This window comes from Podarcis erhardii, assembly GCF_964252035.2.
Source record: "Podarcis erhardii genome assembly, chromosome: 3".
In the NCBI taxonomy this organism is placed as follows: Eukaryota; Metazoa; Chordata; class Lepidosauria; order Squamata; family Lacertidae; genus Podarcis; species Podarcis erhardii.
The window spans coordinates 64,495,801-64,520,772 of NC_138507.1; the positions used below are offsets into that span (position 1 = coordinate 64,495,801).

Consider the following 24,972-nt stretch of genomic DNA (forward strand, 5'->3'; position numbering starts at 1 on the left):
GGGACTATTGCTGGGGTTTTAGGGGCTGGCAGAAGCAGAAGTTGTAGATCTTGCTATGTAGCGGGATTAGGGACAGAAGGGGTTGAAACTATATGTTTTCAGAGTGCAGAATGAATACAGAGTTGGCAGATTTGATGGGGGAACTTTGCACACTCAAACTGAGAAGGGGCATAGGATTCACTGTAAGTAGGTGCATTTTCCTTTTTCTACCACTACCCTTTCATCCAAACTTGTGTCATGATTTAGTTTTTTGTCAGATATTTTTAATTTCAGTATCATGTTGGCATTTCAGCTCTGTGACAGAATTGGAAATAAGACATGAGATGGGAGGACCACCCTAACAAACATATTTTATGTGGCTACTCACCTGGGAAATGTTTTATTGAATTGCTTAAAAATGTTATGAATGTAAAGGATATTTCTATAGTGTTGTTTTTTGCAATTTCTGTAACACTGTTTTGGTAAAAATATTAATGAATTGAAACGGCAATAGTCTGGCTATGAAAGATAGATCATGTTCAAAGAAACGTCTTTGCACATTATGAAATCTCATGCAATAATAAATTATTTCAGGTGCTACAAGAGTCTTTGTTGTGTTAGAAATCATGTCATTTGACAGCATGATGAACATGACAGCATGATGTGATAAATAATACAACAGTCAAGTGAAACTTCATGGAGCACAATGGTTCTGTTCCTGCCAGCTTCTATAATGAAATATTGAAAAAAATTGAATGAGTAGAAACCTCCACTTGTATACTAAAGACTAAGACTTTGTAATTGTCTTTGTCAGTAACCATTTGATCAGCAATCACTTTCTTTGGGCAGAGAGCAAAAGAGGATGTGCTACAGAAAGAAGTGCGGGTGAAAATTCTGAAAGACAACATTAAGATGTTAGCTGCTAAACTGCCATCTGGTGGTCAGGACTTAACAACTGAGCTTAACCATGTATTGGAGAATTACCAGCTACTCTGCAACAGAATCCGGGGGAAATGCCACACTTTGGAGGTATTGCCGAATAATCTAACCTCAGCAAAAATGTTTCATATGTCTGTGATGTATTGGGCAATAGGAAATGCTAGTACATCACTGAAAAGCCGAAGAACTAGAAAACTAGAAAACATGAAAACTTTTATTTTAATGTGACCATAATTTCTATATTAAATGATACTTGAGGTCAGATGTGACCATGTGTACATCTGCAAAGCATTTCAGATAATACTTCTCTACACATGCTTAAGTTCAGGCTTCCTCAACCTCAGCGCTCCAGAGTACAATTCCCATCATCCCTGACCACTGGTCCTGCTAGCTAGGGATCATGGGAGTTGTAGGCCAAAAACATCTGTTGGGCCAAGTTTGTGGAAGCCTGCTGTAGTTGTCCCATAGAGAGACACTGGCTTGCTTTGGAAAATCATATCTCACCTTAACAAGTGAATAGTTTAAGATCATACTGTATTCAAAAATGAACATTCATGGTTTCCTGGTTTGGATGACATTGGAAAACTATTCTTAGAGATTTGTTGGTTTAATCATGGCTATCTCCAAAGGAGAAACAAAGCAACTATGTACTGTACATGGGCAGACTATTCCTTTGTATCTTCATTTGCTAAGCTGACAGAGCATGTCAAAATTTTATTTAGAGAGATTATACTGTAATGATGTGGGTATTGGTACAGAGCAAGATCCCTTGGTTTATCTCATAGCTCTCCCACTTTCCAATGGAACTGTATGCGTTTGAGGTGTAGCAAAAGATGGGATAGGTGGTGAAACTTGGGCCCGGATAGGACATGCTATATTTCAGAGTGGTTTGCTAGGCCTTGTTGCTAAAGAATTTGTGGAGTGTATGCAGAGGTTAATGAAGGTCTTGCCGGTTGACAACTAACTCTGTTTACAGTGCCAGTTGAAACTTGAGAAATATGTGCCTCTCTAGATTGAATAGGGATTTGTCTCTGAAATGTAATTTAGTTGTGTGTTTTTTTAATGAAATCCCATCACCTTCAGGAAGTCTGGTCTTGCTGGATTGAGCTGCTCCACTATCTGGATCTAGAAACAGCCTGGCTGAATACTTTGGAGGAAAGGATGAAAAGCACTGAAAACTTGCCAGATAAAGTGGATGCTGTCAATGAAGCCCTTGAGGTATGGTAGGCATTCCATCAATTCATGTATGATCAAGGAAAAGGCAGAAAATGCACGTGGACTTTTAATTTATTTATTAGAACAATATTTTTCTGCTACATTACAGCATATAATTGAATTGGTAATGAATAAACAGTTCCGCCGAAACTTTATAATAGTTAAGCTATTGTATATTTGGTTTTATTTATTGATACAGATGTCATTTGGGGTTAATTCTTCCAAAAGTGCTTTAAATCTCAGTAATTGCCTTAATTAACTGGTGTACCTTTTTCTAGTTGGAGGACAGTGACCTGAACTCTATAATCCATGCCACAGTGACACCTAGATTAGACAGTTGTAAAGTGCTTTATGAGTGGCGGTCCATAAAGATGGTGTGGAAACTACAACTGGCCGAATTTGGGGATCCAATCAACACTAGTGTATGCCAGTCCAATACGCCAGTGCTCATTGCACCCCCTCAATCAGGGCTTGCTCAGCAGCAACCCAGTGAGACAAAGCGTAAAGCATGACCAGTGATAAAAGCTCAAGATTGCAAGTGAAACAAATCAGTTCGCTTATTTGTGTACAAAGCTTAATGTTGTTATACAATTTTAAGATAACCAAGTAACTTAAATAATTATGAAGTTTGTGAAAATAAAGCAACTTAAAGTAATGTGATATAAATTGCATATGCAAGTCTTGGTGACTGCACTGACAAAATAATCAAATAATTAATATTTAAATTAAGATTTTCTAAGTTCCCAAGCATACTAGCAGGTTGGACTAAAGTTCATTGTTACAAATCCGGGCTGATACGGCAGGATCTTTTGAGCTTCAGCTGTGTGAAAGCATGTGAAGCAGAGTTAGATAGTGGGTAGCAGCTAGCAGTGAAAAGGAGCAAAAATGATTCTCCGTACACTTTTTATGTTGATTGGAAACTGGGCCAAGAGGATGGGAGTTTTCCTCTTTTCAATTAATTTAACCACATGAGTGGACCCATGAAGGACAAAGACTATAATTTATCTGGGAAGTGGAATTGTGCATCTGGGACCCCTGCTTCTTCAGCAGTTCTTCACTTAAGTCACCTTTGACACACTTCAGCACTGGCTTTCACCTTTGTTTTGACTCCATGGATATTGTATTCTTCATGCAGGTAACATTATGTTGACAGCGTGACATTTCCTTTTAACCTTAGCAACATCCAGGATGCCAGTCTCACACAGCAGTTAGTAAAATCTAGCAAAACATTCAGTGCTGCTTGCACAGAAATGACAGGCGTCTACATTTTCATCCATCATGGCTGCTCTTCTGTGTGTTTGCTAAAGTTGCTGGTTCTACAGGCCTAGCAGGGTACAGGTTAACAAGTGCTGTCAGGTATACATCAGCATGATGTTCAAACACTGGTGCTCAGACAACATAACGGGTTACAGGTGTGTTTCTGGGCAAAATTATGAGTTCTCACTTTGTCTTAAATGTATTGGGTCCTGGATATTTCAGGGCAAAACTCCCCATAGCTTGAGATCAGCTGAGGAGGATCTGCTTCAGGTCCCATCATTGCTGCAGGTCAGATTGGCAGAAGCAGAACCTTGTTGGTTGTTGTCCTGGAGCTACTCAGTGCACTTCCATGAGATGTGTTTGGTGTTCGGCAGGCAGGTTAAAATAATTGTTTCCACATGCTTTCAGATACAGGTAACTCACATTTTATGTGAGGATTTGGTTCTGGGGGTCCACACATAAGCATGTAATGCTTGCCTGGCTTTGGGAAGGAGGCGCAAGGGCTTTGTCAGGCTCTCAGAGCCCTTCCACCACCTTCCCAAAGCCAGTAAGCGAGGTGCTGGATTTTGGCGAGGAGGCACAAGGTAGTGCACTACCTTCCCAAAGTCAAGCAAGTCTGCGACTGCAGCTGTGCACAGGTGGGGGGCTGGGAAATAAATTGAGGGCGGGTTTCCTCTGCTCTCCGTTTGTTTATTCCCCACCCAAAGCTGTGATCGTGCAAGTAAAATAAATTTAAGATTTGAGTTACCTATACTAGTTTTTGTTGCATTGTTGTGATGCATTGTTGTTGTTGTTTTAAACTAACAACACAATTCTTTTTAGTCATTGGAATCTGTCCTACGCCATCCAACTGATAACCGGACTCAAATTCGGGAACTTGGCCAAACGTTGATTGATGGAGGGATCCTTGATGAAATCATCAGTGAAAAATTGGAAGCTTTCAATGCCCGCTATGAAGAATTAAGTCATGTGGTAAGAATTTGTATTTTTATTAAGATGGATAATTTGTTTTCACTAGTGCCTCTATGCTTAGTATGTAACAAAGCTTTAAATAGCCATCGCAAGCTGACAGCAATCTTTGGCACCCAGTATCAAGATCAGACCTGTACAACTTGCTACCCACCAAGCCAAATAATGCACAAATCATCCATTGTAGCCTTCCAGGTGTTTGGCAGCTGTCAGACACACAGCAAAAATTGAAGCCTTGCTAAGCCCCTGATTAGCCAACATTCAGACTGGTTGGATGCATTTAGGTTGGTGGGTTACAATCCACTGTGCAGGGCAGAACAAAAGATGATATTGTTGATTTATAAATGGACTCCTTCCATGCTTCTATAAAATCAGTAAGAGGCAATATGTAAACTAATGTTTTTGCCATCATAAGTAAGATGCAAAGCAAGGAATAAAAAGACTGTGAGAATGTTCCTATAAGCTTTTGTGCAAAAGGGAAGAAAACATTTCTGTAAGCGGAATATTTGTTGTTGTTGTTTAGTCATTTAGTCGTGTCTGACTCTTCGTGACCCCATGGACCAGAGCACACCAGGCACTCCTGTCTTCCACTGCCAAACTCATGCTGGTAGCTTCGAGAACACTGTCCAACCATCTTGTCCTCTGTCGCCCCCTTCTCCTTGTGCCCTCAATCTTTCCCAACATCAGGGTCTTTTCCAGGGAGTCTTCTCTTCTCATGAGGTGACCAAAGTATTGGAGCCTCAGCTTTGGGATCTGTCCTTACAGTGAGCACTCAGGGCTGATTTCCTTAAGAATGGATAAGTTTGATCTTCTTGCAGTCCATGGAACTCTCAAGAGTCTCCTCCAGCACCATCATTCAAAAGCATCTATTCTTCGGCGATCAGCCTTCTTTATGGTCCAGCTCTCACTTCCATACATCACTACTGGGAAGACCATGGCTTTAACTATACAAACCTTTGTTGGCAATATTAGCAGAATATTAGTTGAAGTGTATTAACGGCTAACTAGATTAATTCTGAAAATCACAAAACAGATTAAGATCTGGATTGGTGACTCAGATTCATTTTAGAGATTAGCAGGATCCTACCAGCAATGTGTAACACAGGGCTGGATCCAAAAGGTCCCTTCTACTTTTTGAGGGAGGGACTCCCTCTGTTCATGGAATACACTGAGTCTCGCTGAAGAAGAAGTGTGCATGCACACGAAAGCTCATACCAAGAACTGACTTAGTTGGTCTTTAAGGTGCTACTGGAAGGAATTTGTTTTGTCTCGCTGAAGAGTCTTGCTGGAGGAAGAGGGGGTGATTTTGCCACTTCCCTCTTCTACCTGCAGTTCCCATCCAACCTCCCCTGCAGCTTTTCAGAGGATACAGTTTTCTGCAAAAATGACCTTGCCCCTCTTCTAGTGGGTGTGCACAGCAAATGGAGTTCTACTTATAGGAACACTTGTCTCAACTATTAGTTATACTGCCATACAGTGAATTTATACTATCTTGGTGGAGCCACAGCTATTCTTTTGAGCAAGGGACTCCCTTTGCAGCAGCTTTCAGTTCTGATCACATTTCCATTGCATATTGCCTTACTCCATTCACTCACATCTGTTCTGATGACTGATACGGCCAAGTGGTTTTAAAAGAACCACTTAACCTCTGTTTTTGAGTGTGACCTGCTCCCTGACCTTTGAAGTGTGTGATTGTGAAAGCATTAGGAATGTTTAAGACCCAAGGGATCTTGCCTAAGAGGAGAGAGAGAGAGAGAGAGAGAGCGCTGAATAAAATCAATTTCAGCAGTAATGTTCTAAGAACAACAATGAAAAGAACATAAGAAAAACCCTGCTGGGTCAAATCAAGCACTCCTCTAGTCTAGCATCCTGTTTTCTCAGGCCAACCAGATGCCTATGGATAGCCCACAAGCAGGACATTAGTGTAATAGTAGTCTCTTCTCTTGTGTTTTGTGGCAACTGGCATTCAAAGGCATACCAATTATACAGTGGTACATCAGTTTAAGAACAGTCCTGTTCACTTTATGAACTCTGCAAAACCGGTAGTAGTGTTTCGGTTTGTGAACTTTACCTCGGTCTAATAATGGAAGCCAAATGGTGGAAGGGCACTGGCGGCGGGAGGCCTCATTAGGGAAAGCGCGCCTTGGTTTAAGAACAGTTTCGGTTTAAGAACTGACTTCTGGAATGGATTAAGTTCGTAAACCAAGGTACCGCTGTACCGGAGGTGGTACACACATCCATCATCACGAGTATCCATTGATCACCTTTTTCTTAATGGATTTGGGCTTGTCCACACTTTGCTTGGACACTAGGCACAGGTCCAAGCGGTTTTCTGTTTGTCCTACCACTTTCCTTTGGAAAATCCGCTCTTTACTGCTGACTTGGAGCAAACGTCAATCCACGGAAAACCCATTTGCCATTTGTTCCGGTTCAGCTGTATGGAGTGGGTTTTCTCTGGGGAAAAGCCATCCATGTTGGCAGCCTTTATAAACATGTTATAGTAGGAAATGATTGAGAGTTTAAGCTGTGCCTCCAACCATGCCATTCTTGTGTATGTTGAGTTGAATGATGCTGATGGGGGAACATAATCATGTACATCTTTGTTTGGGCTCCCCATGTTAAGAATCTCTGAATTAAGTGCTCTTCTGTTAGGAGTGGTTCATAATCTTGAAAAATTCAGTGCTTAAATTGCAGCCCTTGTCAGCGAGAAAGCAAAATTGCAGTTCTCATTTTATTTCATATTCATATTTTTCTGTGTGCAAATTCAAAAGTAATCATTCTGTGCAACTTACTCTTTTGCTTCAAAATTCAGGCAGTGAGCAGACAGATTTGCTTGGAACAGCAGCTTCAGACAATGCGGGAAACCGAGCACATGTTGCAAGTCCTACAAGAGAGCTTGAAGGATCTGGATAGGCAGCTAACCTCGTACTTGACCGACAGAATAGATGCCTTCCAAATGCCACAGGAGGCACAGGTATTTTCAGTAGACTTTTGTTGCCACGCAGGATTTTTGGGTGTAGGATGATGATAGATTGCTTCTTGAAAGGAATCTGTGCCGTATAATTTAGCTGTGTATGTGTGTGTAGGCGGACACATTAGAGTTCCTGCTGTAATAGGGCTAATGACTTTGAAAGAAAGAGCCTATCATCAAAGCCAGCATGACTGATGTTGACACTGTAGCACTCATAATAGACTTCTGGGGTGTGATTTATTGCTAGTAAGGCTGATATCTGCCATGTACTGTTTTTTGCCTTTCCAATAACGACTTGGCAGAAAATCCAAACTGAAATTGCTGCTCATGAATCCACCTTGGAAGAGCTAAGAAAAAACGTGCGGTCGTTGGTGCCAGCCTCCCCAGAATGCAGATCTCCTCGTAGTGGGTCTCAATTGGATGCCTTGCAGGTAAATATCACAAGCATTTGCCAGTGACCAGGACTGAGTGTAACTGACCGCATAAGTAAAAAATGAAGAGGGCACCTGTGGATAATAAACATGAGTCCTGCTCCTTGAATTTGATTTCCAGAAGTTTAACAGATAAATAATTTTGTTGCTTTATAAATTTATTGTGCGTCTTTGATTTGTGTGGATGCTGCTTTTCAATATTAATCATTAGAAAATCACCCTGAGATCCAGTGGATGAAGGGTGTCTTAGAAGTTTGTTTAAATTATCTGTTGATCTGACTTTCAATTTCAATACATTCGTTGTCATTGGAACAGCTCCAAAAATAAAACGGGAGGTTGACACTGCTAGTTGTAGAAATAAAGCATGATCTGAATTATTTCAGAATTCGTATGCAGGATGTCTTCTGACAAAAGGCAGCTTTCTTTGTGATTCGGGGATGGTAAGCGCACTTATGGGTGAAGGCTACACACTTTATTCATGTACAACAGGAATCAGTGTACAATACATATAGCTTCTGAGTGTAAAGCACTGGCAGTGCTGGATTTAGAGTGGTGTGGACAGTTCTTCTCCACAGGGCACAGAGCTAAGAGACTGCATCATCATCATCATCATCATCATACCTATATTTATATGGGTACCTACTCAAAGTTGGGAGTGTGTGCCAAATTTTGTCCTTGCTCAGAGTGCCATATTACTAAAGCCTGACCCTGGGACAGGACTAGCCTGCATACAGCATATTACATTGTAAATTACACAATAAGTCTACATAAAACCAAATTAGCTTGGAACAATTTCTAAAGAATAGGCAAAGGGTTTTTATCCTGAACACTGAGCACAATACCTTTGAGACTTGGTGATAAGCCCGGGCTGGTGGGAAACTGATGGGCCACTTCTCATGGCTTGCCAGGCTAGACTCCTAGCATGGGAACTAGGGAACTGACAGTAAGTCTTTGTAAACAACTAATTCAGTATAAGGCAGCTTCCTGTGGGTCATATTAGACATAAGTAAGAGGTATTTCTCATCATAGTGGGAGAAAGGATGAAATCATTTGGGGGAGCAGGAGACCTTGGATAGCTGAGGGTTTTGTTGGAGGAGTGACAGTCACAGGTAGAGATGTATTGAGGTTTAAGAGCTGAGAGATGTGATAAGGGCCTGAGAATCTGGAGTCCTTTGAAGATAAGGACAAGCATCCTGTGCTAGGCTCAAGACTGTACAAGACTAGGATAGGTATCTGGGAGACGTGCTGCATGGTCTAAGGCTGAGATGGAGGAGGAGGGTTGTTGAAACCTCTTGGGGGTGTTTTCTTTCTGGTCACAGTTTGATATTGTTGCTTTCTTTTATAAACAGAGGAAACTGCGGGAGGTATCCACAAAGTATCAGCTTTTCCAAAAACCAGCGAACTTTGAGCAACGTATGCTGGATTGTAAACGGGTTCTGGATAGTGTAAAGGCTGAGCTCCATGTCTTGGATGTGAAGGATATTGACCCAGATGTAATTCAGTCTCACTTCGATAAGTGCATGGTAATGTAGAATTTTGGCTTCACTTTCCTACTTTCCTCTCCCTCCATATTATTTCCATGAGGTCATGAAGATTTAAGATACTTTGCTTCTGTGTCTCAACTGAAATGAAGACTCCTACCAAAGATATCCTTCTATAGAAGCATATCCACAGATTTGGTGGAAAGGAACAATTCTTTTTAAGAGATTTGGTTCTTATACCTAGATAGAATTATCAAAAGAACGCAACACTTTCATATTATCAAAATAGTTCTAAGGGAAGCTTACTTAACTTTTCACTTTAATGGTACTTAGAGACAAATTTGATGCAGAGAAAATAACATAATTTTATCTTTGTCATATTTAGCATTAAAGCAAAAAACCCCAAACAGCTATTTCTTAAAACTTTGAATGAAACATTTGTTATGGCCAGGATATTTGAATTGATGCATTGTTATTTTTGACCTGCTTTCAAGAAGTAATATGACATGAACAAGTTTAACCATTATTTGGAAACAGAAACAGACAAGCCTTGAGACATGAAACGGTAACAAATGTGTAATTCATTCTGCTTCTAGAAACTCTACAAGACTCTCAGTGAAGTAAAGCTTGAAGTGGAAACTGTAATCAAAACAGGAAGGCAAATTGTACAGAAACAACAAACAGATAACCCTAAGAGCATGGATGAACAACTGACAGCATTGAAATTTCTGTACAATGATCTGGGTGCACAGGTAAGAGTTGTGTGCTGCTTTTGTGCTTTGGGGCCAGGCTATTTGAGGACAGTCTTCTGCCACATGAATCTGACCACCCTTATGACCATTAGAGGCCTTGCTCTTTGATTTTTTGCCTTCAGAGCTACTGTTGCTTGGGACACATATAGGGTCTTTTCTGTAATGGTTTTAAGATTGTAAAAAGCTCTTCCTTGGGAAACCATGACTGGCTTCCTTCTTTTTGTTTTTTATAAATGGTCAGTGCATTTTATTTTTTAAGGCTTTTGGATTGTTTTAACTTTGCACACTGCATCTTCAAATGTTTTCGTTCTGCTCTCTCTCTGAACTGTCTGTTCTTTAGTACCTCATTGTGATGTATAATCTAAATTGTAAGCCACCTTGGATGCTCTGTCTAGCAAGCTGGATCACCTCTTTCTATATGCTTTGTTGACACTCTCAAAGAACTCTTAATAGATTAGTGAGACAAAATTTGCTGTTGCAGAAGCCTACTTCAGCTCTGCTTCAGCCAAGCTTGCTGTTCTATAGGATTGGTTAGTTTATGTTTAAATATACTTTCCACCAGTTTTCCTGTGCCAGACATTAAGCTAAGCAGGGACATTAAACTAGGGACACGGGTGGCACTGTGGTCTAAACCACTGAGCCTCTTGGGTTTGCCGATCGGAAGGTTGGCGGTTCGAATCCGCACGATGGGGTGAGCTCCCATTGCTCTGTCCCAGCTCCTGTCTACCTAAGAGTTTGAAAGCATGCCAGTGCAAGTAGATAAATAGGTGCCATTGCGGCAGGAAGGTAAATGGCATTTCCATGCACTCTGGTTTCTGTCACGGTGTCCCTTTGTGCCAGAAGCGGTTTAGTCATGCTGGCCACATGACCGGAAAGCTGTCTGTGGACAAACGCCAGCTCCCTTGGCCTGAAAGCGAGATGAGCACCGCAACCTCATAGTCGCCTTTGAGTTGACTTAACCGTTCAGGGGTCCTTTACTTTTACCTTACCTATACTTTCCACTAGTTTTCCTGTGCTAAGCAGCCTGTAATTTCCAGGATCCCCTCTGGATCCCTTTTTTCTTTTTTCTTAGTATGACCTTTAATAAAAATACCACCTGGAAGTTGCCAATTACTTTCACTGCTACGTATTTCTTATTGAAGAAGCAGAACTCCTTATCTCTGTTTTTACATGCTGGGTTTCTTATGCAGGTCACTGAAGGAAAGCAAGATTTGGAGCAGGCATTGCAGCTGTCATGTAAGCTCAAGGAAGTCTCTCTTTCCTTGTCGAAATGGCTAGAGGCTACGGAGGCTGAGTTAGTGCACAAGTCCACCTCAGAGAGTTTGCTCACTGATCTGGACACTGAAATCGCATGGGCTAAAGTAAGAAAAACTGTATCTTGTCCTTACTCCTTTGTATTCCTTTGTGATTTAAAAACAAAAATAAAACAGAGACAATTGTTTCTATTTCATCTTTGGAGCAACTGTTAACAAAAATGCACTTTCTAATGAGTAGCCTATCTTGAAGCCTTGTATATAAATTAAACAAATTATATAAGCTCTAGAAATTTCCAGACTATGTAGAATCACCAACTTAATTCTGTCCCTCTAGTTCACTTGTGAAGCTACTGTTCCCTTAATTTTTGCTGTAGTTTCAATAGCAACCCAGCTGCAAGGCTCATAGTGCTTTCAAATAATTTATTTAATGGTTTTTGTCCTTTTCTGTTTCCCTGATGGAACAATCTGTCCTCATCCCCCCCACATGTTCAGCTTGCCTGATTGAACTATCTGTTGCCCCTGCTGTTCTTGTGGGGGATGGTGGTCTCTGGACCACCCAGAGCAAATTTGGGGAGGGCACCAGAGAGGTGCGGGCTAGGGGAAGGAAAGGTGGAAAGTCTTGTTGCACTAGAAGGAATTGTTGTGCTGCTTTTCTCTGGTTCAATACTTACCGTATTTTTCACCCCATAGGACACACTTTTTCCCCTCCAAAAATGAAGGGGAAATGTGTGTGCGTCCTATGGGGCAAATGCAGGCTTTTGCTGAAGCCTGGAGAGCGAGAGGCATCGGTGCGCACCGACCCCTCTCCCTCTCCAGGCTTCAGGAAGACATCCGCAAGCCTTGCAAGCCCGGTGGGAGTTCCTGCGGGCTCACAAGGCTTGCGGGCAGCAGCCCGCAGCCCCGGCGAGTGTCTGCAAGCGATGCGTGCCCGGCGGGAGGTCCTCCGGAGCCCTCCAGAGGGCTCCCCATGCTTCAGGCAGTGTCCGCAAGCCTTGCGCGCCCGGCAGGAGGTCCCGCTGGGCGCGTGAGGCTTGGGGCGGCAGCCTGCAGCCCGAAGCACGGGGAGCCCTCCGGAGGGCTCCCCATGCTTCGGACGAGTGTCCGCAAGCCTCGTGTGCCCGGCGGGAGGTCCTGCCAGGTGCACAAGGCTTGGGGCGGTAGCCTGCCGCCTGAAGCATATGAGGCCCTCCGGAGGGCTCCCTGTGCTTCAGGCGAGTGTCCGCAAGCCTTGCGCACCCGGCAGGAGGTCCCTCCGGGCGCGCGAGCCTTGGGGCGGCAGCCTGCAGCCTGAAACACACGGAGCCCTCTGGAGGGTGCCCTGTGCTTCAGGCAGGTGTGCACAAGGCTTGGGGCGGCAGCCGCGGCTGGGGGGGGGAAATAATTTTTTTTTATTCATTTCCCCCCCAAAAAACGAGGTGCGTCCTATGGGCCGGTGTGCCCTGTAGGACGAAAAATACGGTAGTCTATAGTGCAACTTTTTCCTGGTTTACATTAAGCTGATGAAGAAAAATTGACGCATGCTTTTCAAGTAGAATTTTCTGCTATGCAAATTGTGGTCAACTATGCATTGCTGATTATAAATAGGAAAATCTTAGGCATTTTCTTCCAGCATTAGATTCCAAAAAAACAAACAAAAAAAAAAAAACATTGCATATGGTACATGATTATTGTGAATGGGTAGTGTTTATCCTGTTCTCAGAGGTGTACCAAGGGTCTCTTCTGCCCCTGGCAATTGACACCCCGCCCCCCCAAATTTTTTGCCACGGTGCGAGAAGGATGGGAAGCTTCTGCATTTGATTTTGCTGCAACAGCGGAGGTGTGGCACCACACACATATACACCATACACTTCATAGTCTGAAAAGTGATTTTTTGCACTCCACCTGGGCCTGTGTTCTCATTGGGTGCTGTTTTTGCCAACCCCTATCTTCACCTCTGTCTGTTCTTCTAGAATAAGTTAGAGTTAGTAATATAAGCCTTTTTGTTGGCTGTTGCTCAAAGAAAATAATTAAAAATGTTGAAGAATTAGCTATTAGATCTGTAACCACTATACAAAACTGCGGTGGAGGAGCTAATCTCTATAATTCCACAGCAGCAACACTTAATATTTGCTATCTGTTACATTATAAATCTCCTCAGTGATGGATTAAAGTGGTTAAAATAGCTATATAAAGATATATTTTTTATCTATTTAAAAAATCAACCAAGTAGCTAACTACACAAATATCATACTTTGTTCCAAATTTCTCCCCAGTACTTAGTTCTGAGCATATATTTAAGCATATATTGTGTTGATGCTTCCTTTACTGCTTTTTCCCAAGCTGGCATGGATAATTTAAAACCTTAAACTAGCTTTTAAATTTGATTGCCTTATTATAGACATTTCTTAAAAAATTGTTTTCTCAAAAAGCTGAATTGTGCCAGCCAAAAAAAGGCGTATTAGATCCAAGGCTCACCAGTGTGTTTCATTTTCCATAACGTAATACAGTTCTTGGCTTTTTGAATTTAATTGCTTGTTTTAATTATTGATTGCTATTTTAGAGAATGTCATGGTTAGTCAATTATTTGCCTAATTGAGTGCAAAAAGTCATTAGCCTACAAGGAGGAGTATTGTGTTCTGAGGATTGATGTTAAAAATGGAACAGTATAATTTCTTGTCGTGGAAGGAAACTGCACAAATCCTTCTTATGTTAAAATGGTTATAAATAATTGTGATCTGAGGACCTTTTTACTATCTGTATACAACATACTTCAATATGATTAGTAGTATTTAAATGTTTCAGTGTAATGTATTTGAAATGTTGCAATATGCTCTGTGCTCCACAGCAATTTAGAGAAAAGGCACTACTTTATTAATTAACAAGTGCTTACACACATACCATTATACAAAAATGTATATTATAGTGGGAAGAATTACATAAGGTTCCCTCCACTTCATGAAAAGTACATGCACACATGCAGACAAAAAGTAGTTTGAATTGCTCCATAACAGATAGATATATAGTTCCCCACATGCAGAACAAGAAACTTTATGAAATAACAAATGGAACTGGAACATGGAGTAATTGCATAATAAAATAAATGGCAGAATCTAATAAAATCAAATTTGATAAAGGCAAGAGGAAGATATAAGTTGTCTTAAAAATTACAACTTCATTTCCCAACAGTAGATAATTTCAGGTAGCAGGGGCTGCCCAAGACATTTTGGCACCTGAGACAAACCACAAAATGACATCCCTCTTCCCACTAGACTATATAACACCGGTCTTGAAAGACCTACACTGGCTCCCAGTACGTTTCCGAGCACAATTCAAAGTGTTGGTGCTGACCTTTAAAGCCCTAAACGGCCTCAGTCCAGTATACTTGAAGGAGCGTCTCCACCTCCATCGTTCTGCCCGGACACTGAGGTCCATTGCCGAGGGCCTTCTGGCGGTTCCCTCGCTACAAGAAGCCAAGTTACAGGGAACCAGGCAGAGGGCCTTCTCGGTAGTGGCACCCGCCCTGTGGAACGCCCTCCCACCAGATGTCAAAGAAAAAAACAACTACCAAACTTTTAGAAGACATCTGAAGGCAGACCTGTTTATGGAAGCTTTTAATGTTTAACAGGTTATTGTATTTTAGTGTTCTGTTGGAAGCCACCCAGAGTGGCTGGGGAAACCCAGCCAGATGGGCAGGGTATAAATAATAAATTATTGTTGTTATTATTATTATGAAGATTGATATTAGGAACAAGGGCAGAGTGGGGGAATAAATATGTACATTGGGATCTGTTACCCCTGTGGATCCTGCTACCTGAGATGGTCACCTCACCTTGCCTCATGGCTGGGTCAGCCCTGTCCATTAGTCTGTATGATCACAGAAATGCAGAACTGTCAAATGGTCCCAATAACTTCACAATGCTTCATTTGCCTTTTATTGAAGGAGAATTTTCATGCTGCTAGAACTTCTATGAAAATTCTACAATGAGTGCAAATATCGTTGTCAATATTAGAATACCCCATGTTCATTTGGGCATATATGCAGTTGGCTGGTAAGTGCCTTACATGATATGAAAAGGCAAGGTGGTCAAATTAGAAACATGGTCATATGCTATGAATGCATCTGATGCCATCTTTGACTTTGCAATCATGAAGAATTTGGTTCTGTTAATAGTTTCTGTTGCCTTTTAGAATGTGCTGAGAGAACTGGAAAGGAAGAAGGTTGATCTTAACAGTGTAACAGAGAGTAGCGCTGTACTCCAGACCTTAGTGGAAGGCAGTGAGACGACTTTGGAGGAAAAGCTCTGTGTTCTTAATGCTGGATGGAGTAGAGTCCGAACTTGGACGGAAGATTGGTGCAATACGCTTTTGGTAAGCTTATATGCAATTTTTACTTTACAATATTTGCTGCCTTTAAAAATATTTTTTTATTAGCTGAGTTATCTGTCTGACATTCCAAAGTGTAATTAGCTTCAGCTGAATAAGGTACATTATGATAGCCTTCTCACCGTGTGTACTGTCACAAAGCATAGAAATTCCTGTGAAGAGAGAAGATATCAGCATGCCCAGTAGATGTAGGATTGAAGTTACTTAATAAGAAAGGTGAGGGGCCAATATAACTTTAATATGTGTTATGAATTTTAGAATATCATTTCGCTCAGTTTAAAATGTGCCTACCTGAATTTTGTAAGATTCTTGCTATCTAAACAGCCAGTTTTAATAGCCTTTACTTTTTGACATGAATATGTTGTAGCCATAATCCCAAAGAAAATATTAAGAGAATCTAACACACCCATGGCAGTTTAATTCATTCTTGTGTCCTCTCTGATTTCTGTTGTGAGTTATCTATTTATCTGTCAGCTCCCTGTTTTGAAGTCATTCACAATCAAGACTGGTCATTTATATTATCTCCGAAGCCCTCTTCAGATATTTTCCTGAATATGTGTAGGATTAATGAGGTGGGAGGGGTTTTGCATATGATCCCCACCCCAAACTTCACTGTATGCACCAGTTCCCATTCCTGGAATGAGAGGACGACAAGGCAGAAGTTCAGATCATGGGAGAATTTCAGTGCTTAGAATCTTCATTCAGATGTTTCCCTTCCATGTGGGAAGTTCTGAAGGGGGAATGGGTATCTGTGAGGATATGCATTCAAACAAACATTGAAGGTTTAAAAAAGTAAAAATCTTTCCCGGGTATCTTTCCAAAATCACCCTTGGTCTCCCTGATACATTACAGGGAATAGGGGAAATGTGATCTTGTTGCTCATGCTTGATCTCTCAGTGGCTTTTGATACTGCAGTATCCTCCATGAGTGGGGGACTGATGGAACTATGGGGCCAGGTTTATAGAATAGCATTGGGGGAATTATGTGCCAGCCTCCTGCCAATTGTGCTATTCATTGCTGCAGGGCAATGCAATAAGGTATATTATGATAGCCTTCTCACCATGTGTTCCCAGTGCTGTTCAATATCTATAAGAAGCTGCTGTGAGTGGTAATTAGGAGATTTGGGGCACGGTGCCATCAGGTTGCTGATGACGCCCAGCTCTATTTCTGTTTCACCTGAATCAGGAAAGGCTGTGCCTGTTTTAAACTGGATGCAGTGATGGGCTGAATGAAGGGCAACAAACTGAGACTGAATCCTAGTAAGATGGGGGACTGTGGTGAGTGGCTCCCAGGTACAGGAGCTGGGGGATTTACTGGTTCTGGTTGGGGTTGCACTCCTTTGAAGGAACAAGTTTATAGTTTGGGGGTGCTCCTCGATCCATCACTGGAAGCTCAGGTGATCTCTGTGGGGATGCCTGTTATCAGCTTAAGCTGTACGGCAACTGCACCCTTTCCAGGACATGGATAGTTTAGCCACTATTGTTCATGCGCTGGTAACCTCAGAATTTATGTTGAATCAAAGCATAAGATGAACGCACTACAGAATTTCACCAGTGCTTTAAAAGTTGCTACCTTTGCTTCTTTCTCTATACTTTTGCAATCTGAAAACCTTTGCTATAAAGTGTTACTATCAGAATAAACCAATTCTTTAAAAATCAAGAACTTTTGGAAATCCAATTTCACAACCAACCATGTATTCCTTTATCAGTGAAATAATCATTCATGTAAAATTGACAGAAAGCAATCTATAATGAGCAGCGTTGTTTGAATATGTTAAGGATTTGTTATGTGTTTGAGCATACTGGTTTACTCATTGGTTATTAAACCCTGTTATGATGTGGGGATACTGGGACGCGGGTGGCGCTGTGGGTAAAACCTCAGCGCCTAGGGCTTGCCGATCGCATGGTCGGCGATTCGAATCCCCGCAGCGGGGTGAGCTCCCGTCTTTCGGTCCCAGCTCATGCCCACCTAGCAGTTTGAAAGCACCCCTAAGTGCAAGTAGATAAATAGGTACCGCTTTCTAGCGGGAAGGTAAACGGCGTTTCCGTGTGCTGCGCTGGTGCTGGCTCGCCAGAGCAGTTTCGTCACGCTGGCCACGTGACCCGGAAGTGTCCTCTTAAGCGAGATGGGCGCGCAACCCCGGAGTCGGTCACGACTGGCCCGTACGGGCAGGGGTACCTTTACCTTTACCTTTATGAAGTGGGGACATGCTGCATATGTTCTCAGGGAAGTATGTTCTTAGGGAGAGGTGAAATGGGCCTGGGCAGGCTTTATCCTGTAGCAAAAATATGGATGCAGGAGATAGAAAATAGTGCAAAAGGGGATAGTACATGGATTTAATACCTTCTAAATTTTAGTCCAATTTTCTTTTTGAATTGAGTATGCAATTTTTTTTAAAATTCTTTTTATTAATTTTCACATTAAATCACCAAAAAGAAAAACAAATCAACGGTTACAACAGTTGCAAAAAAAACCCCAACACACACACACCAAAAAAAACCTAAATATATATCAAAACATAACATATAAGTAATATCGATTTCCATTACGCTTCTTTGTCTTCTCATTTATATCTTTGTATCTTTAAATATTTTAATCGTTCTTCTATACATCTATTGACTTCCATCCCTCCCGGTATCAGGCTTCTTAATATGAGTAGTTTGTTTCTCCTGCAGTTGATAATTGTAATGATTTGCACCTCGTAAGATCTATATCAGTCCTGCTATAGTTTTTAGGTTCTTGTAATTACCTTCAATATAAATCATAAATTTATTCCAGTCGTTAATAAACTTTGTATTCTTTTGGTTTCTAATTTTTTGTGTCATTTTTGCAAGTTCTACAAATTCAAATAACTTTGTTTGCCAATCACTAATTGGTGGGATACTTTGACTTTTCCAATTTTGGGCAATTAATAATCTAGCGGCAGCTGTGGCATACTGGAATAATGTCTTATCTTCTTTTTTAATTTCGTCCCCAATTATTCCCAGAAGAAAGGCCTCTGGTCTTTTGGGAAATGTATATTTAAATATTTTTTTTAACTCATTGTAAATACCGTATTTTTTGCACCATAACACTCACTTTTTTCCTCCTAGAAAGTAAGGGGAAATGTCTGTGCGTGTTATGGAGGAAATGCCTACGGGTGGCATGCCTATGGATTTTCCTCCTCTAAAAACTACGTGCGTGTTATGGTCGGGTGCGTGTTATAGAGCGAAAAATACGGTATATTCCCAGTATTTCTTCATTTCGTCGCATGTCCACCACATGTGGAAAAAATTACCTTCTTTAGTTTTACACTTCCAGCAAAACTTATTTCCTGTCTTGTACATTTTCCCCAGCTTTGCTGGGGTAATGTACCACCTGTACATCATCTTTTCTAAATTTTCCCTCAGTGTTACACATGCCGTGAATTTCATTCCGCTAGTCCATAACTTCAGCCACTTGTCATACTCTATATTATATCCCAAATCCATTGCCCATCTTGTCATGACCTCCTTTATTTCCTCATCTTTGGTGTCCCATTCTAATAATATATCATACATTTTAGATAATAATTTGGATTTACCCTCTATTATTTCTATCTGAAATTTGGATTTCTTCTCATTCATCCCTACTTTTTTATGTTCTGTCCATATTGTGTTTATTTGGTGGAATTGTAACCAGCTTGTTAATTTCTCTTTCAAATCCTCGTATGTTCTCATCCTCCATCCGCTTTCTGATCTTATTAGTAGGTCTTCATAAATGAACCTTTTCCCTTCCATATTGGTTTTTTTAATCACTGAAATATCGATTGGTGATAGCCACCAGGGTGTTTTCCATTCAAGGAGTTTTTTATTCCTTTTCCACACTTCATATAGGGGCCCCCTAATAATATGACTAGAAAACCCTTTATGTACTTTTTCTTTATTTTGCCATAGGTAGGCATGCCAGCCAAACCTCTTGTCGAACCCCTCGAGGTCTAATAAGTCAGTATTTTCCAAATTAATCCAATCTTTGATCCAGCAAAGGCAGGCTGCCTCAAAATATAATTTTAGGTTGGGTACCGAGAATCCCCCTCTTTCTTTCCGGTCTGTAAGGAGTTTGAATCTAATTCTTGGCCTTTTTCCTTGCCATATGAATTTCGAAAGAGTTTTTTGCCAATCTGTAAACATTTTAGAGCCTCTAATCACGGGGATGTTTTGAAACAAAAACAGCATTCTTGGAAGTAGGTTCATTTTTATTGCCGCCATCCTTTCCATCCATGAAAGTTTCACTCTGCTCCAGGTGTCCAGGTCTTTCTTAATCTGATTCCATGTCGTAAGGTAGTTATCTTGAATCAAGTTTATATTTTTAGTAGTTAACCAAATTCCCAGATACTTTATTCTTTTTGCCACTTTAATTCCATACTGAAATTCTAATTTTTCATTTCCATCTTTTTGCATGTTCTTCGTTAAGATTTTGGTCTTTAATTTATTCAATTTAAAACCGGATACCTTGCCAAATTCTTCTAACATCTCCAAGGCCTTACCAACACTTTCTTGTGGGTTTTCTAGAGATAGCATCAAATCGTCGGCATACGCTTTTAACTTAAACTCTTTTGTTCCTATTTTGATCCCTCGGATCTCTGATGTTGCTCTTATTTTATTTGTAATTACCTCTAGTGCCATAATAAATAAAAGCGGGGATAGAGGGCATCCCTGTCTTGTTCCTTTTTCAATTTTAAATAAATTTGTTAAGTTATGATTTATAATCAATTTTGCAGATTGTTTTGAATATATTGCTCTTATTCCGTTCATGAACTCGCCCTCTAACCCCGCTTTTTCCATACTCCTCAATAGGAACTGCCAAGAAACGTTATCAAATGCCTTTTCAGCATCAATAAAAATCAGTGCCGCGGGTATCTCGTTCTTACATTCCAGATACTCAATAATGTTTATTGTGTGCCTTACGTTATCTCTAAGTTGCCTATTTGGAAGAAATCCTGCCTGATCTTTGTGTATTAAATTTACTAGACATTTCTTAAGTCTGCTTGCCAACACCTCCGCGAATATTTTATAGTCATTGTTTAATAGTGATATCGGTCTATAGTTCTTAATATTGAGTTTGTCCATATCTGGTTTAGGGATCATCGTTATATAAGCTTCTTTCCAAGACTCTGGAATCTTACCTCCTTTTAATATCTTATTCATGGTGTCACATAGCACTGGTGTTAATTGGTATTCTAATACCTTATAATATTTGGCTGATAATCCGTCCGGTCCTGGGGCTTTCCCTGGTTTCATCTTCTTTATTGCCTCCTGGATCTCTTCTATTTTTATGCAAATTTAGTGAGTATGCAAATTTATTGTAAACTGTCCAGAGGTCTTGGCATGGAGTGGACCAGAAATCTAAATAAATGTAGTGATGACTATCTATTGCTAAGTGTTTCCTGTTAATATGCAGCATTTTTTTCATTTTATTGATTATTCTCTAGGTATTTCTTTCATTGATTTATCCTTGTCTTTGCTGTCCAGAATCACCAAAGTCAACTGGAGATTTTTGATGAGAATGTCGCCCACATAAGCACTTGGCTGTACCAAGCTGAAGCCCTGTTGGATGAGATTGAGAAAAAGCCAGCCAGCAAGAAAGAAGAGACAGTGAAGGTGGCAAACCTAATCTCTTACTGACATGGCTTATACAGTAATAGTATATTTTGGTTCCAAATGAAACTCCGCCAAATCTCTTGGTTGATAACTCTCTTGCTACACTCCCACCCTGTTTTATCCTGCTGTGTACTGAACACTAAGCTTGTGCTGTTTTTCCCCTCTTCTCAGCGTCTAACATCAGAACTGGATGATGTTAGTCTCAGAGTAGATAATGTGCGTGACCAAGCTATTATCCTGATGAATGGCCGTGGTGTGTCATGCCGTGAGCTGGTAGAGCCCAAGCTGGCTGAACTGAACAGGAACTTTGAGAAGGTATCGCAGCACATCAGAAGTGCTAAGGTGAGGATGGAAGATGTTGTGCAAAACAAGGATGTTGCTTCATGATCCCAAAGCATTGATTTCTTCCCATTTTGAAGTCCATATGTTAAGGGGAATGTAAGTTGAGCAGTTAATGTGCATATCAACTGGCCAGTGTGTACACTCACTGGGTCTCGTGGAGAATGTGCACACAACCCTTCCATGAAAAGGAAATTGTGCACATTTCCTGGTCAGTATACATAAGCCCCAAAAGGCCACAGAGAATGTGCATATTTCAGAGAAAGAAGCAGCTGATGTGCAAACAAAAGGTCATTGTGGACATTCACCAGGCCTCATGGAGACTGTGCACATAATCCTTCCATGAAGATTGAATTATGCACATTTCCTGGTCAGTAGACATAATCCCTAACAGCCCTTGGGTAATGTGTCCATATTGACTGGATTTTGCACACTTACATTCCCCTTAAGATCCTTGATCGGTTCTTAATGCTTTGGTGGAATGAATGCTACTTAGTTATTTTTAGAGCTCAGCTAGGTGCAAACTCCTATTTTGATAAGAAGTGTATGTGGTAGGGAAGCTGCTTCTTAGTATTTTATTGATGAGCTGGTTGGTTATGATTAATTTTTTTTGGCTGGGGAGAAAGGTTTTGATGATAACTTAGAGAAAGATAGTACATTACTGTACATTGACAAACAAATATCTGCTTGCCTTTGACAAGATATATTGTTTAAGTAATATTTAATGGGTGTTCTTTTTTTAAAAAGCACACACACACATTTAATTTACAAAATACTACCAGTCTAGTGGAAAGGGTACATAACACTAAGTTTGAGATCCAACATAACATTAGCACAAGATGACTGAGAACTTGTACTTGAACAAGCGGTATCACACAAGCTTAACTGTCACCAAGTATCATAATAATAGTGGTTGTGCTAAGGATTTCGCAACATCTTTTACAGAATACAACTGTTGCAGTGCACTAAGAATGAGGCTCCCACTTGCAGAATGGCTGTTCCTTGAACAGCCTGTTACAACTGGATATCACCCGTTGGCTTTTCATATGCCTCCAACTCTCCAGAAGCATATAAGCTAGGCCTTGAGTATTCCAGTTACTCATGACTAGGCATTTCCTTAGCCTGGGTCTCTGGGAATGGGGATCAGCTTATCACTCTCAGCCTTATTCTGCGTTCTTAGGTGCAGTTTAGTATTTTCCGTTTTTCAACTGAGCCAGTGAAACAGGATAATCTGTAGCCAAAGTTCCCCTACACCGCAAAATCTGATTCTGAACGTGATGTTCATTTGCAACTTTACTGATGCAGTTATTTAGGCATTAATCAATGTGTGTTTTTTGTCTTCCCATTTGCCATCAGATGCTTTTCAGTCAGGAGGCTCATAAAGTGTTTGTCAAGCAAGGGACCCATGGAATTGCAGTGGATTCTGCAGACGTTGATAAATTCGAAAGTGAGTTACAGGATATGCTGAAGGTTGTAGAGAAACACATGGAATCACATGAAGATGATGAAAAGGTGTGTGAGATTAGAATGAAACAGATTCTTGCACTTGCCTTTATTAAACATATTTTCAGCTATTCTTCTGTACATTTTTATGCATGTTTTTCTTCACAGATACTGGGTTGTGTTCGGTGTAGCACTTATGTGAGCGGAATGAATTCTGCTGCAGAAAGGGAATTTCCATCCTTTCCTCCCCCTGTGCACCCCCTAAAACCTTTCCTGGGGATTCCCCCAACATTCTAGAGCAGATTTTGGGAAGGTGTAGGGTGGATGTGGTTGGGAGAAGGAAGAGTCCCATTACGCAAATGGAAGTTGTTCTGTTCATGCATTTTTATTTTTATTTTGGTTGAATACTGCCTGTTATATCCATTTTGGGAGGAGGGGGAATATTTTCCCTTAAAGTATCATTAACTGTTTAGCATTCTTGTGCCGTTATCATTTTAGTTGGATGAAGAGAGGGCTCAAATTGAGGATGTTCTACAAAAAGGTGAAAAGCTACTGCAACAGCCAATGGAAGAGAGCAGGCATGAGAGAATTCGTTTGCAGCTTCTGCTTCTGCAGACCAGGCAAAGCAGTGCTAAGGTAAAGCTATTGTGTTCTTCCTCCACCCATCCAATAGGACAGACATCTGCAGTATAGTTTCCTCTCTCCCAAGCATCATGTGCCTGCCTGCATCAGAAAACTCTGTAACTCCCATGCACACACCCATGTCCAACTTCTGATTTTTCATTTCATTGACATAGATGTCTTTTCAAGCCAGGTGCACATGGCTTCCCACTTCTGATATATTGGAATCTTTTCTCTTGTCACCCTGAAACTAGGATGGTTAAATGGATGAATTAGTCATTAAATGTTTTAGTTCTGCCCAGAACCCAGTACTCTCTGCACACAATTATTCTTCTGTATGAATTTAATCTTCTGAGTCAGCTCTTCATCCACTTTCAATAGAAGAAAGAAAATATGCTTATAGGTGCATGTGCCATTGAAACTGCATGAGGGATCGGGGCCAATTAGATCTGCAATTGCCTCCATATTTTTTTTAAAATGTTAATATTGGGTAAAATTGTTCAGCTCTTTTATTCTTGTCTGCGACTGATGAAAGGCAGAGCCCTGTTTCTAATTCCCTGTCATCTTCCCCAATGGAACCAGAGAGTTCCATATTAGGCTCAAAGAAACTGAGTAGGTGTTAGCCCCTGCCCCCAGCCACAACTTAATTTACACCAACATGGTGGTAAGGGAAATGGGGGTGGGGCAGAAGAGGGGTTGCATTTTTAAAAATTTCTGGATTACTGATGTACCATTCAGCATTTGAGAAGCCTCTTCTTCAACCAGGCAAGATCCTGTTTAGCCTCAGATGCCTTCAAGGAACCCCACCTCTAGCCAAGGATTGGGGAACCATTTAAATTTGGTGCCTGGGAAATAGGCAAATTGATCCTTGGTAGAATTATTTTTCAAATAAGGCAATCTGTGTTAAGACAGAAATTGGTGATTGTGGCAGCTTGCAATATCAACCCAGCTCCCTGGCAGATGTTGTTTGGGGTCATAATTGTCAACAAATACTTTTGCCATTTCAGCTTGCACTTCTTTTGTAGATTCTAAACATCTGCGATTGAACATACACAACTGCTTTTCTGCTGCTTCTGTCAACCATTTGCTTTATATTCCCTTCATTCTTTGCTTATAGGAACTTAGGTCGTTACAAAGGAGACAGGTGGTGGAGCTGTCCCCTTCATTCTCTCAATATAAGACAGAACAAGACAGTCATTTGCACTGGCTCAATGAGACAGATGGAAGCCTTTCTGGAACAGAGGAAGCAGAAGATGAGGGGAGGTTGCAGGTAGATCTTAGTTATTGTGAAAAAAATATTTAAAAACTTTCCCCTTAAGTTACACTAACAGACCACCTA

The 24,972-nt window shown here is 40.9% G+C and overlaps 1 protein-coding gene across 4 annotated transcripts in view; it reads left to right on the forward strand.

The window, feature by feature from the left end:
- Positions 1–24,972, forward strand: part of LOC309338219 (utrophin-like) — a 130,592-nt gene that overhangs the window by 91,433 nt on the left and 14,187 nt on the right. For all 4 annotated transcript variants that reach the window (XM_081855234.1, XM_081855231.1, XM_081855233.1 and 1 more), the window contains exons 27-40: positions 829–1,008; positions 2,002–2,136; positions 4,213–4,362; positions 7,172–7,333; positions 7,633–7,761; positions 9,111–9,284; positions 9,839–9,994; positions 11,185–11,355; positions 15,418–15,597; positions 21,102–21,230; positions 21,402–21,572; positions 22,926–23,081; positions 23,511–23,648; positions 24,751–24,903. In XM_081855234.1, coding sequence (XP_081711360.1) covers positions 829–1,008; positions 2,002–2,136; positions 4,213–4,362; positions 7,172–7,333; positions 7,633–7,761; positions 9,111–9,284; positions 9,839–9,994; positions 11,185–11,355; positions 15,418–15,597; positions 21,102–21,230; positions 21,402–21,572; positions 22,926–23,081; positions 23,511–23,648; positions 24,751–24,903 — 2,184 coding nt within the window. The remainder of the gene's footprint in view (positions 1–828; positions 1,009–2,001; positions 2,137–4,212; positions 4,363–7,171; positions 7,334–7,632; positions 7,762–9,110; positions 9,285–9,838; positions 9,995–11,184; positions 11,356–15,417; positions 15,598–21,101; positions 21,231–21,401; positions 21,573–22,925; positions 23,082–23,510; positions 23,649–24,750; positions 24,904–24,972) is intronic.